The 17833-nt window shown below is 44.4% G+C and overlaps 1 protein-coding gene across 3 annotated transcripts in view; it reads left to right on the top strand.

Annotated features, from left to right (window-relative positions):
* Positions 1-17833, top strand: part of LOC126190944 (multiple C2 and transmembrane domain-containing protein) — an 876357-nt gene that overhangs the window by 581889 nt on the left and 276635 nt on the right. The window contains exon 1 of one of the 3 annotated variants that reach the window (XM_049931587.1): positions 4883-5044. The exons of the other annotated variants lie outside the window; for them this stretch is intronic. Within the exon in view, the coding sequence (XP_049787544.1) occupies positions 4916-5044 (129 nt within the window). The 5' untranslated portion in view covers positions 4883-4915. Of the gene's footprint in view, positions 1-4882; positions 5045-17833 lie in introns of those variants that run through there. 3 annotated transcript variants of the gene reach the window in all.

The following is a 17833-nucleotide window of genomic DNA, read 5'->3' as shown; positions in this document are numbered from 1 at the left end:
CCGTCCGCATAAGCAGCGCCAGCGATAGAGGAAATCGCCGCAAGTCTGCGCGCGCCACCGCTGGTTTCTGGCTTCTTAAGCGCTGGAGTCGCGAGCGCTAGGACAGTTCTGTATTCGCCGCTCAGTTGTATACTCGCCACCGATTTGTGTACTTGCTAGTCAGTCGTGTGTTCATCGCAGCAGAGTTGATGTTTGTCGTCAGCCGACGCTGACCTAGCCGCTCCGACTCGAACTAGACAGATTTCTGTAGACACGGAGTTCACTACTGTGTTTCTGTATCTTCGTTAATAAAGATAAGTACCGACTTTTATTTAATCAGAGTGTTTGGGTTTTCATCTTTCTGTTCACTGTTCCAGCGGACCGGTCGGCACGCTATTAAAAGTGTGGTGGTGATTTCGTAAGCCGTTTCTACAGCGAAGTGTTTGTCGCTACGAACCCCGCCACAAAAGTATGTGCAGTTGACGGACTTTGAGCGAGGGCGTATAGTGGGCATGCGGGAGGCCGGGTGGACGTACCGCCGAATTGCTCAACACGTGGGGCGTGAGGTCTCCACAGTACATCGATGTTGTCGCCAGTGGTCGGCGGAAGGTGCACGTGCCCGTCGACCTGGGACCGGACCGCAGCGACGCACGGATGCACGCCAAGACCGTAGGATCCTACGCAGTGCCGTAGGGGACCGCACCGCCACTTCCCAGCAAATTAGGGATACTGTTGCTCCTGGGGTATCGGCGAGGACCAATCGCAACCGTCTCCATGAAGCTGGGCTACGGTCCCGCACACCGTTAGGCCGTCTTCCGCTCACGCCCCAACATCGTGCAGCCCGCCTCCAGTGGTGTCGCGACAGGCGTGAATGGAGGGACGAATGGAGACGTGTCGTCTTCAGCGATGAGAGTCGCTTCTGCCTTGGTGCCAATGATGGTCGTATGCGTGTTTGGTGCCGTGCAGGTGAGCGCCACAATCAGGACTGCATACAACCGAGGCACACAGGGCCAACACCCGGCATCATGGTGTGGGGAGCGATCTCCTACACTGGCCGTACACCACTGGTGTTCGTCGAGGGGACACTGAATAGTGCACGGTACATCCAAACCGTCATCGAACCCATCGTTCTACCATTCCTAGACCGGCAAGGGAACTTGCTGTTCCAACAGGACAATGCACGTCCGCATGTATCCCGTGCCACCCAACGTGCTCTAGAAGGTGTAAGTCAACTACCCTGGCCAGCAAGATCTCCGGATCTGTCCCCCATTGAGCATGTTTGGGACTGGATGAAGCGTCGTCTCACGCGGTCTGCACGTCCAGCACGAACGCTGGTGCAACTGAGGCGCCAGGTGGAAATGGCATGGCAAGCCGTTCCACAGGACTACATCCAGCATCTCTACGATCGTCTCCATGGGAGAATAGCAGCCTGCATTGCTGCGAAAGGTGGATATACACTGTACTAGTGCCGACATTGTGCATGCTCTGTTGCCTGTGTCTATGTGCCTGTGGTTCTGTCAGTGTGATCATGTGATGTATCTGACCCCAGTAATGTGTCAATAAAGTTTCCCCTTCCTGGGACAATGAATTCACGGTGTTCTTATTTCAATTTCCAGGAGTGTATTAGGTACAAAGGACATAATTACAAGAACACTGAAGAGTGAATGTACAACTTCAAAAAATGGTTCAAATGGCTCTGAGCACTATGGGACTTAACTTCTGAGGTCATCAGTCTCCTAGAACTTAGAACTACTTAAACCTAACTAACCTAAGGACGTCACACGCATCCAGTTTAACTTTGAGTAATTTAGAAAAAGCTACAGTGAAGTAGTGCAGTAGCAACCACTGGTTTCAACATACAGGTCAGAAAACAGGAATGCAAAAGGATTGTGAGACAGGCTAGCTGTACTCAACGGACAACTGTAGCACGCAGTGGTAATAGCCATAGCTGGCAGGGTGATGTCACCACACCATGGTAAGATTCTTTTTGTGAGCTACATAACTGGATGCAGGGTTTTAGAGCAACAGATCCACCTCATATCCATATAAATAGTTGTAGTTTTTGAGGTCATTCATTCGGAGTTCAGCAGCACCACCACGACATCAGGTCCACGCCAGATGAGAAGACTGGGCATTAACAGCTGCAGCCATGGGTTCGAAATCGGGTCGGGCCAGCTGCCACTTCATTGAGTCTCCTTGTGAGACTTGCTGCCACAGCGCCAGTAATCTGCCTGCGCTGTCTCCATTCACTCCTGCCAGAGGGTAGCATGTCGTGTCCCATGCACAGCAGTCCTCCCTCGATCCCCTGGAGGAGACAAGCCACGACTGAGTCATATGAGTGCAGGAGTCCGCCACTGCAGGTTGCAGAGGAAGCAAAACATGGAGTGCATCGCTGATGTCAGGATCAGCAGACGCTCAGCCTGACGTCAGCATAGAAAGGTGCCTGCGACAGCAACACTACGCGAGTGTGCAAGCAGGTGCCTGCAACCCTTCGTTGGCCTGGGTCGTCAGAGTGGTGTGTATCTGCCTGATGTTGCTAATGATGTGATGTGTGTCTGGATTTAATAAAATATTTCTCTCGGTCATCAGTGTGTCACTGGGCCTCATTGGCCCATCATCAGCACCATACCGAGTGTAATCTGCACATGACTGAGTGGTGTCAGAAGTGGGAACTTCGAGCCTGTCACCATATCTTTTGGTGACAGCAGACTCGTGGACAAAGATGGCGACTCAACCATTGCGGGAGTGTAGTTTCGCCGATACGTGGTGGGGGTGACAGCAATCTTAATGTCTGTTTTTGTTTGGCTGTGAGGGCATGCTAAGTCAGTGGGTTTTCTCAGTGGTTGAGTTGTACTTGTAAGTTCGGCATGTGACAGATGAACATAGATGGCATTTTTGGAGGTGGTATAAATATAAATGTTAGTTTTCACCTGGTCGATGTAGGCAATGTGGATGTCACGAGCAAGAGATGTGATGATGATGATGTTTGGTTTGTGGGGCGCTCAACAGCGTGGTTATCAGCGCCCGTACAATTACCCAATCTTTGCTCAGTCCAATTGCGCCACTTTCCTGGATGATGATGAAATGATGAGGACAACACAAACACCCAGTCATCTCGAGGCAGGTGAAAATCCCTGACCCCGCCGGGAATCGAACCCGGAACCCCGTGCTCGGGAAGCGAGAACGCTACCGCGAGACCACGAGCGGCGGACTAGAGCAAGAGATGTGTTTCATTGTTTAGCAGGATAGAAGCTGTGAACCATGAGTAAGTTTTAGGAGGAGAAGCAATATTTAGTAATTATTTCGGTGTATAGGAGTAGTTATGAGCAGCCTCTCAAGTAAGAGTGATTAAGGTATAATAAGGAGTAATACGGTAATGTTGATATTAAGTGTTTTCGAAATTCGATTTTGTTTTGATCAGAACATGGAATAAGGCTTAGTATTTATGCATGAAGGTAGTGGGAAGTGCTATGGTAGTGGTATGTTCAAGCAGTTTTGTTCGTTTGTGTAATTGATAAGCAGTAATAATGTAGTGCCAGTGCCAAAAGGAGCAGGGTTTTCGATACTGAAAGGTGCTACCAGAGATGAGGTATTGAGAATTTCAGGAGACGAAGTAGACAAGGCGTGAGCGGACAGAGAGAATCTGGCTAAGAATTTAGAAACCTTTGATGCCGAGGAGAAAGAAATAACTTGTTGCAAATCTCTGGAGTATAAAGAGAAGTCGCGGCAAGAACACGATGAATGGTTAATTGAAAACGTTCGGGAGATGAGTGCAGCCCTAAAAAGTGTGGTGTCACCGACAGACACCACACTTGCTAGGTGGTAGCCTTTAAATCGGCCGCGGTCCGTTAGTATACGTCGGACCCGCGTGTCGCCACTATCAGTGATTGCAGACCGAGCGCCACCACAGGGCAGGTCTAGTCTAGATACACTCCCTAGCAGTCACCCCAGTTGGACAGCCGACTTTGCTAGCGATGGTTCACTGTCTACATACGCTCTCATTTGCAGAGACGTCAGTTTAGCATAGCCTTCAGCTACGTCATTTGCTAGGACCTAGCAAGGCGCCATATTCAGTTACTATAATTAGTATCTTCAAGAATGTACTCTGAACACATAATATTGTGAATCATGTACCGTCAAGAGCGACGTTCATCATTAATGGATTAAAGTTAAGTATCAGACTAATTACGTCCGCTTTCTGAATTCTCATTCCTTCTCAAGTTCCAGACCTCACGTCAGTGTAGTTCTTCCCTCCTCACGTCAGCCTGCGTGGGCTAAAACGCGTACATTTCGGCCTCCACTCGTAACACGGTGTTGGCTCTTCTGCTAACACAGAAAGGAGCTTTTTCAAAACAGTAAATAAAATGGTTTTGGAGGTGGAGAGGGGCGCAGGGTAATGACCCTCATTCCACTCCACCGCACTTTGGATCCGCACCTACGATACTGGGAGAGGGGTGGGGGGGCAACAGTGGCAAACAGTAAGGAGTGTGTGTGACAAGCCTGCGAGCGACAGCGTGCCGACAGCGACACGAGCTCCGACCGGGCCGAAAATCTAGCAAGCAGTTGGTGCGCATGCGCAGACAGGACTGGCGTCACGTGACGCAGCCATCGACTCGGCGAGCGGCGGCCGGGCCAGTGAGCGTGTGACCACCGAGCTGCGAGGACGGGTTGCTGCAAGACATGGCGCAGCGCGCCGTGGCGCGAAGTCCGGCCCGACATGCAGGCGCAGCCGGCTGAGGCGGGGCCGCTGCGGCGCGTCCGCACCAAGCTGGCGCGCCTCGGCGACCGCCTGCACAACCACCCGGGGGGCGGCGGAGGAGGCGGCGGTGGCTGCGCCGGGGGCGGCAGCCTGGGCAGCGCCGGGGGCGGCGGCGCCGACTCGGAGGACTGCGATGCCGACGCCGAGAGCGGCGTGCTCTCCGTGTCCGGCGACGAGATGCCGGCGATGCCCGGCGCGTGCGGCACGGAATGCGCGACGCCGCCCCCGGGCACCTCCGCCGAGGACTCCACGCTGCTCGAGAAGCTGGGCCAGCGCCTCAAGGAGCGCAGCGACCGCGTGCATAGGGTACGAGCAAGCCATGCCCTCGGCTCCGCCACAAGTGCGCATCTGTCTCTGATTTCTCGACCCTCTCTTACGGTGTCCTTTTAAGACGAAGGAAGTTCTTAATGTCTATACTATTAGCTACTCCATTCAACTTACAACACTATTTAGAAAATTGCGTGGTGCAGTGATCAACAATCTGGATCTACATCCAGGTTGAATGAAATGCCTATCCCGGTCTCACTTCTCTAATTTAGATTTCTTGACTGCTTTCACATCACGTCAGGTTATGTTTATGTAATTATTTCTTGAACAATGTCCCATATGAGTCTCCCTTAATACTTTCCATTCTGGCGTATCGTGTCCGGTAACCAGTAATGAGTAATATATGAGGCATTCATTCCCCCTGTTTAGTCAAAACCCTCTTCCTAACGTACCTTGCACGACTTCGACTTCGACTTCGATTTCCCCTCACGCTTTCCATTTTTTCGGTCTTCCTACGATGAAAAAAAATACTTTGACTCAGTCACAAATTGAACATACGCTGTCTTCCTGGTTGTCAAAACACAGAACACAATGAAGTCGGACCAGCTGCTCACTCCAACAAAAGAAAAGTGAAGACTCCCTTCCCACAGCTATCGGAATAAAACTATCAATAATAGGTAAACAAACTGTTTGATTCGTAAAGAACAGTAAAACAATAGACCTGTAAGGAGAAACCTCTGTGATGGAGATCCTCTCAGCCATAGGCCACAAACGCTTTTCAACACCGATGCAAGCAACTTTCATTGTGTCAAGATCTCAATAAAACGTATTACTAGATACGATATCATAGATACAAAACAGTGCACCGACGTGATGAGAAACGAAATGCGATAGCAGAAGTGAAAAATTTCAAGAAGTACCTATGTAATATCAGAATCTTCCTTACGTAATTTACAATTAAATAAGTAAATATGCAGATTATCGTGAAATAAACTACATTCCAGCTGTGTTACTCAAGCGCGAATATATTTCCCCAGTTATGTAGACTTGCTCGGCAGACTTTGTGCATTTTAACTCTGAATTACTCAATCACAGGTGTAAACAATGACTTTTTCTGCGATAGTGGATGAAATTTCAGCGTAACACTAATTTGGAAAGTGAGACCTGTTTCAGTGGTGTATAAAAATTCCATGGAGAAGTGCCCCCCACGTTTCAGACGCATTTCTTTGTCATTAACTCTCCCAAAAAAGTTCTTAATTTATCGAAACTCAGATTTCTGTTTACGTCTCAGTTGTAAACACAAACGAAACCACGTGGCTTGTTCAAGGACGTTTCATTACTGCTTACTGGCGACACGACATGAGTCATTTGCTATACCCTGAAATTGTGGCTCAAAGTCCGTCTTAAATATACAGCGTGTTTACAAATTTCCCTTTCAAATAGATGTGAGGGTGCTGTATAGATAATGATGCTGACATAGTAACCCACGATACGAGTTAGCAATCACTGCTTCTTCCTTTACATCAACAGCGGTTAGGGTTGCAATTGTCAGAGCCGTTGACAGATAAAAAGGCAGTAAGTGCCAGTCACACTAAATTAGTGCCGCTCTTTCGCCCATAAAACCCAGGAGAATGAAATGTTACCTATTACACGTTCGCTCTTGCAACACGCAAAGCCTGCAACGTGGACGAAGGTCCTCTTTGAACCCATACAATTATGTTCCCCACGCATTATAAACGACATAAGAATTTGTAAGGGAAAGCAAGAAAAACCTGTGAACCGTGTTCACATTAACTTTTCCTGTGCTGTTATCTGTAGGAAGTTTTAGACTAATTTTCTTGTGTAATAACGACATTTCTAGGTGATCTACAGAGTTTAATAATCAAGACAATATTGCTTTTGTGTAAAATCCCTCAAAAGTTTCATTTCTTCATAACAGAAATACCCTCGTCCTTTTTTTCCGAATGTACTAGGATCGGTCGTTGCTATTAGGACAACAGCCACTGCTTTGTTCAATATATTCTAATGTTCTACAGTTTGTTGGTTCACATGTTTGCTACAGCAATAAGTACAGAGTGATCAAATTTATCGTGTTTCGTCTTTCATTGTAACAAGAAGTAGAATCTTGACATGTAGTAAGATTAAGATCCACGAATTTGTGTATCGGAAACTCTTTTAAAGAAGATGGATGCTTTTACATTGCGCTTAGTGGTGTGCATTGATGACTTGTTACCCCTCACACTCTCTTAACTGAGCAGTAGTTGGTTATTCTGGAGGACGTATATCTCCTTCTTTCATAGACTTCGTCTTCGATAGTAGGAAATTGACTTGTTTAGATCTTATTTCAACATCAGTATCTTTGATTCTGAATATCCGAATTGTTATATTCGTTTCTATCAGAGTGCATCTATATTGGTAAAAATTTAAATGGTCGTTTGTTCAAAAACTTAAATCTCTGAAACCTCTTCACTGATTGCTTTGACACCATCTTTTGATTAGAGAGAGAGAGAGAGAGAGAGAGAGGAAAACATTGTTAGGAAAAATCTGGGAAAGCTTTTGACCGATTTACTTCAAGTTTCTACATTATACTCTTATAAACGTCCGGACACACACAAGCTACATATCTTTAATATATACAGGGTGGTCCATTGATAGTGAACGGCACAAATATCTCACGAAATAAGCGTCAAACGAAAAATCTACAAAGTACGAAACTCGTCTAGCTTGAAGGGGGAAACCAGATGGCGCTATGGTTGGCCCGCTAGATGGCGCTGCCATGGGTCAAACGGATATCAACTGCGTTTTTTTTAAATAGGAACCCCCAGTTTTATTACATATTCGTGTAGTACGTAAAGAAATATGAATGTTTTAGTTGGACCACTTTTTTCGCTTTGTGATAGATGGCGCTGTAATAGTCACAAACGTATAAGTACGTGGTATCACGTAACATTCCGCCAGTAAGGACGGTATTTGCTTCGTGATACATTACCCGTGTTAAAATTGACTGTTCACCAATTGTGGAAAAGGTCGATATCGCGTTGATGAATGGCTATTGTGATCAAAATCCCCAACGGGCATGTGCTGTGTTGCTGCTCGGTATCCTGGACGACATCATCCAAGTGTCCGGACCGTTCGCCGGAGAGTTACGTTATTCAAGGAAACAGGAAGTGTTCAGCCACATGTGAAACGTCAACCACGACCTGCAACAAATGATGATGCCCAAGTAGGTGTTTTAGCTGCTGTCACTGCTAATCCGCACATCAGTAGCAGAGAAATTGCGCGAGAATCGGAAATCTCAGAAACGTCGGTGTTGAGAATGCAACATCAATATCGATTGCACCGGTACCATATTTCTATGCACCAGCAATTGCATGGCGACGACTTTGAACATCGTGTACAGTTCTGCCGCTAGGCACAAGAGAAATTACGAGACAATGACAGATTTTTTGCACGCGTTCTATTTAGCGACGAAGCGTCATTCACCAACAGCGGTAACGTAAACCGGCATAATGTGCACTATTGGCCAACGGAAAACCCACGATGGCTGCGACAAGTGGAACATCAGCGACCTTGGCGGGTTAATGTATGGTGCGGCATTATGGGAGGAAGGATAATTGGCCCCCATTTTATCGATGGCAATCTAATTGGTGCAATGTATGCTGATTTCCTACGTGATGGGCTACCTATGTTACTAAAAGATGTTTCATTGCATGACAGAATGGCGATGTACTTCCAACATGATGGATGTCCAGCACATAGCTCGGGTGCGGTTGAAGCCGTATTGAATAGCATATTTCATGACAGGTGAATTGGTCGTCGAAGCACCATACCATGGCCCGCACCTTCACCGGATCTGACGTCCCTGGATTTCTTTCTGTCGGAAAGTTGAAGAATATTTGCTATCGTGATCCACTGACAACGCCTGACAACATGCGTCAGTGCATTGTCAATGAATGTGCGAACATTACGGAATGCGAATTACTCGCTGTTGAGAGGAATGTCGTTACACGTATTGCCAAATGCATTGAGGTTGACGGACATCATTTTGAGCATTTGTTGCATTAATGTGGTATTTACAGGTAATCACGCTGTAACAGCATGCGTTCTCAGAAATGATAAGTTCAAAAATGGTTCAAATGGCTCTGAGCAATATGGGACTTAACATCTGAGGTCATCAGTCCCCTAGAACTTAGAACTACTTAAACCTAAGGACATCACACACATCCATGCCCGAGGCAGGATTCGAACATGCGACCTAGCGGTCGCGCGGTTCCAGACTGAAGCGCCTTTAACAGCGTGGCCACACTGGCCAGCAATAATAAGTTCACAAAGGTACATGTATCACATTGGAACAACCGAAATAAAATGTTCAAACGTACCTCCGTTCTGTATTTTAATTTAAAAAACCTACCTATTACCAATTGTTCGTCTAAAATTGTGAGCCACATGTTTGTGACTATTACAGCGGCATCTATCACAAAGCGAAAAAAGTGGTCCAACTAAAACATTCATATTTCTTTACGTACTAAACGAATATGTAATAAAAAAATGGGGGTTCCTATTTTAAAAAACGCTGTTGATATCCGTTTGACCTATGGCAGCGCCATCTAGCTGGCCAAGCATAGCGCCATGTGGTTTCCCCCTTCAAGCTAGACAGGTTTTGTTCTTTGTATTTTTTTTTCGTTTGACGTTTATTTCGTGAGATATTTGGCCCGATCACTATCAATGGACCACTCTGTATAATTACATATAGTTAGTAAAATCTCGAAGATCTTAATCGATTTACTTCAGATGGACAGGGAGAAAACGTATATAGAGAAAGGGAAGGAGAAGATAGACCGAAAGGGGTGGGAGGAGAGGAGCTAATGAAGAGAGATACAGGGGTGTAGGAAATGGGCAAGGAGAAGAGGGTGGAGGTAAGGACGTATATCCCAATTCACATACATATTTAGCAACTGCGAAATGTTACCGGGTTCGCTAGTTATAAATAAGTGAAGTTTGCTTTTAAAGTTCATTGTTGTATGCGTGTAGGGTTGACAACTATCATTACAGGATGGATGTGTTATAACAAATATGTCCGAAAACGCCACGCGCAGAATCTCAGTTTTGCAGGGAGGAGGGGTTCGGTTCTCGGTTCCTATTTGAGATAGGTACGTGAGGTAAAAGTTTTTAGTTTAGCCCTGACTAGCGGTCATTTTCATAGCTATTCGAACATCTGTCTTACTGTAGTGATGTTACAGTGTATTAACAAGGTTTGAACTACGAACTAGTGCTGGCGCTCAAGCAAATTGTGCGACTCGATTAACTCATTTTGCAAAATATTTTAATTGAGCTGAAATTAATGCTCAACTAATGGCACCATTTGCATGTGCAACATTCGGATTTTACGTGCTAAAACATGCAAAAGAAAACAAGTATTTATTGGAGGCTTTTGAAGCGCGTCACTACTATACTTCGAACTTGTACGAATCAGTTCAAAGTTTGCACTAAGGTAGATAAGTGGATTACGTCAGAAGGAATTTCTTTTATCCAATAATCTTTATCTGTTGTCGAGACACAATGGTTTAAGTTCGGGCTAAATGTACCACGTTAAACGCGTTCTTATGTAAACTGAATGCGCGGAGACGATTTGAAGTAAATCAAATAAATAAAAAATGTATTCCTACGATAAAATTGAAAACTTGCTTCCATAAATCTAGCTTCATTCGGATACTGGCAAAAAACCTGTTTTTGTGAGTTTTTATTATGCGCGCCATTTCTGTGTTTGAGACTTGTGAGAATCGGTTCAAATTTTGTAAGAAGGTAGACAAATACATGTAATTATTGGTCCTCCTGTTCCGTAAAAGTTTTGTTCGTTGCCACGATACAAGCAGCATGGTTCGAAAGAATAAAAAATTCTATACCGGATCTGTCGTCGCCTAAGTCAACCAAAATTTACCAAGTTATGGCGGTCTAATGTCAAAATTATGGCAGCATAAAAGTTGGGAACCAGAATGAAAAACGCTCCTACCATAGCACAAAAAGAGGTGAAAATGTCCTGGTCAGAGTTAGGAATGTAAAAGAAGGGAACCAGCTTTTCGACTTATCTGGCAACTTCAAAGACATTTACATATTGACACATTCGTTTTTTTATTTTTTATTTCTTATTTTTTTATTTTATTTTTTTAACGGTTTCCCCCTACTTCTCCAGCGCAGTGAGCTCTCTTAGAAGGTGTTGATACACCTGCATCTTGAAATTTGTAGGCTATAGTTCCTGACCTGTGCCCAAAATCCAGATGATGTCATGTATCATGCTTCTTTACTTGGCACGATGCATTATATTACATGACCTGGTCCTAATGTTGAAAAGCAAGAAAGCGTGAACTTGCCAACATGTTTTGATTTAAATGTATTTGAAGCTGCCATATAAGTCGAAACGCTAGTTCCCTTCTTTTACATCCCTAACTCTGCCCAATACATATTCACCTTTTTTGTGCAATAATAGGAGCAGTTTTCATCCTGGTTCTCATGTATTCCATATCTGCTTATCTATTTCCTATTATTTCTCTGGGTCATCTTAGTGACTTTACTTCAGGTCCCACGCTCGTTCATCGCACATTTGTTCTGTGAGAGCGTAGCGAATTCATGAGTCAGTCACGTATAGTAAACAATGTGCAAATGATATGCTTTTCTTCACCTCCAATTGTGCCCGAGCTGAATGACACTATGTTAAAGACACTGTTATAGACTGGCATTTCGGAGGTCGGAAGCTTAAATCCCTGTATACCTATCATAGGTTTTCCAAGGTTTCCGTAAAAATCCACAAATGCAAATGCTGGTATGGTATCTTTGTAAAGCACTCTGCCGAACTGCTTCCACAAAATGTGCTTGTGTTCTGTCTCTGTGACATCATTGTCGATGGGACACTTACCTTCATTTTTCTTCCTTATTTATACTTTCCTTTATTATTATCATATATATTGTATCAGGTGCACATCCCTTTTTCTCAAAACATACTAATCGCACAGGGAAGAATGAAGTATCGTTAGAAAGGTTTTTTTAACCGTCTTCCGACACTGCAACAGATTTTGCGCTAAAACATACTATTTGTGGAAAATTTTAACATAAAAGAGTATTTTAATTATCAGTAATCAAAAGGGTATCGTGGATGCCCAGCTTCATACCTATATTTTACGAAGCTAACTTATAACTAAAGAATTAGACCCTCTCTTTTCATATTATCTTATTACAAATACAATTTTATTTGTTTTAAATACTTATCAATTGGATGATTTGTATACACCATTGTCATAGATAAGAACCGTGACCACTGCGGTAGTACACCATCTCTGCTTTTATCCCTTAAGAAAAATGAATAACAAAAAGTATACGAAGATAACATTCTTACGTTAAATATCGTATACATCGAATATTATAATGTTCTGTAAATAATTTTGTTCATAATGATGTGCATGATAATGTATATGCACAAGAATGTATCATAAATTCATGATTTTATTTTACGTCGTTCGGTTCATTTCCACAACTACCCTTATCCGAACGACGATATTTATTCCAAATACTGTCATTATTTAAAACAATAAAAATGCTTAAGTTTCGCACGGGTCCCCTGGTCATTTATTATTTGCAGAATGAGGCCAAGAAACTGAGTTTAGACATGTTCTAGAAGTTAGAAATAAGTAAGTCAACAGATATGTGTTGCGAACAATACAAAGGAAAGCCCGGATCTCCTGTGATGGAGGCAATGGAATACGGAGATAAATACTATGACAGTATCATTTTCTGATTTACAGCTAATTTCGCTGACGCCGCGCGGTTTTGGGCGCAATGTCACGGACTGCGCGGTCCCTCCCGCCGGAGGTTCTATTTCTTCCTCGAGCATTGGTTCAGATGGTTCAAATGGCTCTGAGCACTATGGGACTTAACATCTATGGTCATCAGTCCCCTAGAACTTAGAACAACTTAAACCTAACTAACCTAAGGACATTACACAACACCCACGAGCTTTGGTGTATTGTTCTTGGCATAAGATAGTTTGCCTAGTATGTAAGACTAGGGACCGATGACATCAGCAGTTTGGTCCCATACGAATTCACACACATTTTCTTTTTAATTCCGCTAACCTTAAAAAGCACCATAAACTTTATAATTTTATTCTTTTCCTCTGTATCCATAATTTACTTAGTTGTCATGTAAACAAATAATTCACGCTCTCCTTATACAGCTATTAATTACATTGTCATCATCATATACATTTTGTTTTACACAAAAATCTACCACCATTACTTGAAAAATTACAGTGTTTTCTGTATTTCCGCTATCTATCTGCCATTTATACATTAGTAGCATACCTTCTGTTACAGATTGTTTAAAACCATTTCATTTTTTACAAGTTACATATAGATTTTATAGTATGTCTCGTAATGTTAAAACTCTTTCTGGGCTCGCCGTTCAGTGTCATCTAACACACCGGCTTGCGCTTCCTTATTGTAGTTGAAAACGTATTACAGTTATGCGTATCTAACACACCGGCTTGCGCTTCCTTATTGTAGTTGAAAACGTATTACAGTTATGCGTCTCATGCGGCCCTGTAAATTAAACAGAAATTTGGCTTAACCGTGAGAAACAAGTCACAGATGATCACGTAACCGAAACATTTTGCGCCTGCATCAGTTTCCCGAGTTAGATGCCCCATCAACACGTACCTTCAACGGTCGCCGGAGTGTGTGTTACGATGACAGGATGGCGTCAGAAACAAGACCGAGTCTTTATCCCCTACTTATATAGCCCAATATTGAGTAAGCGTATCAACTGACGTCGGTGTCAACAATGAATTAACTCTAGCCTTGTCTTTATCAGTTAACTTCCTTACGCCTGTAACCACTACACCAGGACTACCAAAAATCAGTGATGCGTAGAAGTTTTTGATATATCGTTAATTAAGGTATTTTCTCCTTCGCGGATACATCGGTGGAAGAATGATACTTTACTACCTCAAGTAGAAGTGTTGTTAGCGTGCTTTCTTGCTCACAACCGCTATGGTCGGATTTCACTAAAAGCTGAAAAATATTAGTTAATACGTCGCAGAAACTCGTTTCTGATCTTTTATACTTAGGTCACTGCCTATAATAAACATTAGTACAGCTGTTTCCTGCTCGTGAAATTATTTCCTGTATCCTTTGCGTTGTTGTGACTAAATGTGTGAATGTCAGACTGCGAATCCAAAAGTTCGGAATCCGCTCCTCAATCTGACCTAGAGTCATATTTTTCGCTTATCACTTCTTTATGCTCTGGAAATAACTTGTTATTGTGAAAAATCCGAAGTAGCACCGTGGGTCGTGGTCCAGATTAAACTATAGATCATCCTATAGATGGCTAGTTGCGCCAGTTTGTGGGAGCACACCACAACCAATTGAACCGTGATTAGTACATAACTTTGATGTCATAAGAAAACTTCACGCTAAGAACAGCTTTTCCTGTAGCTATTAATTTTTGCAAAGCGTGCTCGACATGTCTTAAGCCACTTACTGTGTGCATCACACGCACCCAACATGTGGCGCATCCTCATTTATTTTCTCCCCAACATGTGGCGCATCCTCATTTATTTTCTCAACGGGGTAGTTTATTTCGCTTTGCGATAGGAGTGTGGTATAAAGGAAAGAAATTGTGCTGCGCAGCGCGGACCTGAGATCTCCGTGTCTACATCTACGTGTAGAATGTGTCTCAAACCTTTCGGGTCATACTGTTGATAGTGGGTCCACGGCCTATATTATTTAGAAAGAGAACCAATGGTCGGAAATACATATTTATTGTGTTACGGACGTCACAGCGTACAGCGCATAACAACAACGTAGCTAACAGTAATCGTTCAAAGCGACGACCGCTAGTCTTAATGCATGTACTGTAGCGGCACATGCCTTTCTCTCGCACTCTGGCATGGATCCCGGGTATCTGTTGTACACTGGAACAATACTACCGACGTATGGGCGGGCGGCCGGTCGATGTAGCCGACCGGTTCTAGACGCGTCAGTCTGCGCTACGGTCGCAGGTTCGAATCCTGCCTCGGGCATGTATGTGTGTGATGTCCTTAGGTTAGTTAGGTTTAACTAGTTCTATGTTCTAGGGGACTCATGACCTCAGATGTTAAGTCCCATAGTGCTCAGAGGCATTTGAACCATATGGGCGGGCGTTGCCCAAGATTACCTGACAAGACCTTACTGGCTGCCTCCCTATTTGACTGGTCAGCGTTACCTCGTGTTCCTGCGAGATGCGCTGCCACAGTTCTTGGACACGTAGCCCTTGTTGTCCACGACAGGATGTATTTTCAACACGACGGTGCACCAGCCCACTCTGATGTTAATGTCCGCGAGCACCTGGACAATACGCACTCTCAGCATGATCGCCGAATCTCACACGGTTGGGGTTACGTCCAGACGTCGGTGTCTGAAACCCTCGCTGAGACGGATGAAGACCTCCTTCAAGGGCCCAAGCTGCCTGTCTTCTGGTATAACAGACACCAGGGATTTTTGAGAGAGTGAGGCAGAACTTCATGGTTCAAATAACTCTGAGTACTATGGCACTTAACTTCTGAGGTCATCAGTCCCCTAGAACTTAGAACTACTTAAACCTAACTAACCTAAGGACATCACACACATCCATGCCCGAGGCAGGATTCGAACCTGCGACCGTAGCAGTCGGGCGCGGTTCCAGACTGTAGCGCCTAGAACCACTCGGCCACTCCGGCCGGCAGACTTTCATGCGCCGTTGTCATGCATACACGTAGACTGGCTGTCATCGCTTTGAACAATTACTGTGAGCTATGCAGTTGTTATGTGTTGGGCGTTGTATACGGCCTTAACGCCGGCCGCGGTGGTCTAGCGGTTCTAGGCGCGCAGTCCGGAACCGCGCGACTACCACGGTCGCAGGTTCGAATCCTGCCTCGGGCATGGATGTGTGTGATGTCCTTAGGTTAGTTAGGTTTAAGTTGTTCTAAGTTCTAGGGGACTGATGACCACAGATGTTAAGTCCCATAGTGCTCAGAGCCATTTGAACCATTATTGAACGGCCTTAACACAATAAATATGCATTTGTTCCCTATTTCAATTAGGGCTGTTGAATAAATATCGTTAGATCGATATTATTCCAAAAGATATTGATATATACCAGCGACATAATTCCCCGATATAACGATATCAAAATGAAAATGTCGAGTGCCGATATTTTTATTTCATATTATTTTTCACAATTTCCGGTAATATATGAAGCTGTTCTTGTGAAATTTTATTAGAATATAAGTTTTCTTTCACTGTGTGAAGGATTCTTTCTAGTGCGCCATTTCTTCACATCGGCATTATTTTATAACAGTTACTGAAAATGATGGACAAAAATCTAAATGACAAGATTGGCCCTTGAGGTGGGCGGAGACGTGTGGCGGCAACCGAGTGACGCACCCATCGGACACCTTTTATTGTGCCACTTACCTACAGTAACCATTTTAGTAAAGTGGTTGTCGGCATGTGTGAACGCACGTCCTTTTCGTTTCAGTTCTTGATCTAACTGGGATAGGCAGGCCGCTTGTATACTCGTATTTACAATGTGAAACCGATACTGTTATGGGCCGATACATTGATATGCCTTCTGTCGATGTATCGATATATTTCTTGATATCGCGAGCTGACTGGTTGGTTTTAAATATCGATACATCGGACTCCCGATATTTTTAAAAATATCAACAGTTCTTATTTCAATATAACCGGTTGTGACGCACTGTCACCTTTTTGTTTGATCCCTAAAGGTTTGAGACACCCTGTATACTCCATAAGCCACGTCACGATGAACGACGGAGGGTACTTAGTGTATCACTGTCACTTCCTCATTTTCCAGCTCCAGTTACGAATGGTTCGTGAAAGGACGATTGTTGGTAAGCCTCTACGTGAGCTGTAATCTCTCTAGTTCTATCGTGGCGATCCTTTCGCGAGATATACGTAGGAGGAAGCCATACACTGGTTGACTTTTCTAGAAACGTACGCTCTCAGAATACAACGTGGTGCTGAACACCTCTCTTGTAGCGTCTGCCACTGGTTGTGGATGAGCATCTCCGTGACGATTTCGTGCTTACTAAATGAACATGTGACGAAACGCGCTGCTCTTCTTCGGATCTTCTCGATTTCCTCCATCAAACCCATGTAGTTTGGATGCCAGTTCGACGAACAATACCAGGTATTTTGTAAGTTTACTCCTTTGTGTATGGACTGCTTATCGTGAAGGTTCTTCCAGTTTCGATCCGACATCTGTTTTACCTGCGATTAGTTTTGTGTGGTCGTTTCACTTGAAATCGCTCTTTCACGTTCTCCCCCGATATGTAATGGATGTGACAGCGTCCAGTAATACTTCTGCGATCATGTGATCAAACAGTAATAGATATTCCTACCTGTTTATACGCAATACGTTACATTTGTTTATGTTGAGGATCGGCTGTCAACCACTGCACCAAGCGTCCGCAGCTCGTGGTCGTGCGGTAGCGTTCTCGCTTCCCGCGCCCGGGTTCCCGGGTTCGATTCCCGGCGGGGTCAGGGATTTTCTCTGCCTCGTGATGACTGGGTGCTGTGTGATGTCCTTAGGTTAGTTAGGTTTAAGTGGTTCTAAGTTCTAGGGGACTGATGACCATAGATGTTAAGTCCCGTAGTGCTCAGAGCCAGCGACTGCACCAAGCGTCGATCTTCAACAGGTCTTCCTACACTTCACACAATCGTCTAACGCTGTGATGTCTCTCTCTGTAAAGCGTCATCTGCTGACACCCTCGTGCAATTTCCAACGTTTACAAATAAA

The sequence above is a fragment of the Schistocerca cancellata genome, chromosome 6, assembly GCF_023864275.1.
Source record: "Schistocerca cancellata isolate TAMUIC-IGC-003103 chromosome 6, iqSchCanc2.1, whole genome shotgun sequence".
In the NCBI taxonomy this organism is placed as follows: domain Eukaryota; kingdom Metazoa; phylum Arthropoda; class Insecta; order Orthoptera; family Acrididae; genus Schistocerca; species Schistocerca cancellata.
The sequence above is the reverse complement of the archived record's forward strand: the minus strand, read 5'-3'. Positions and strand labels throughout refer to the sequence as shown.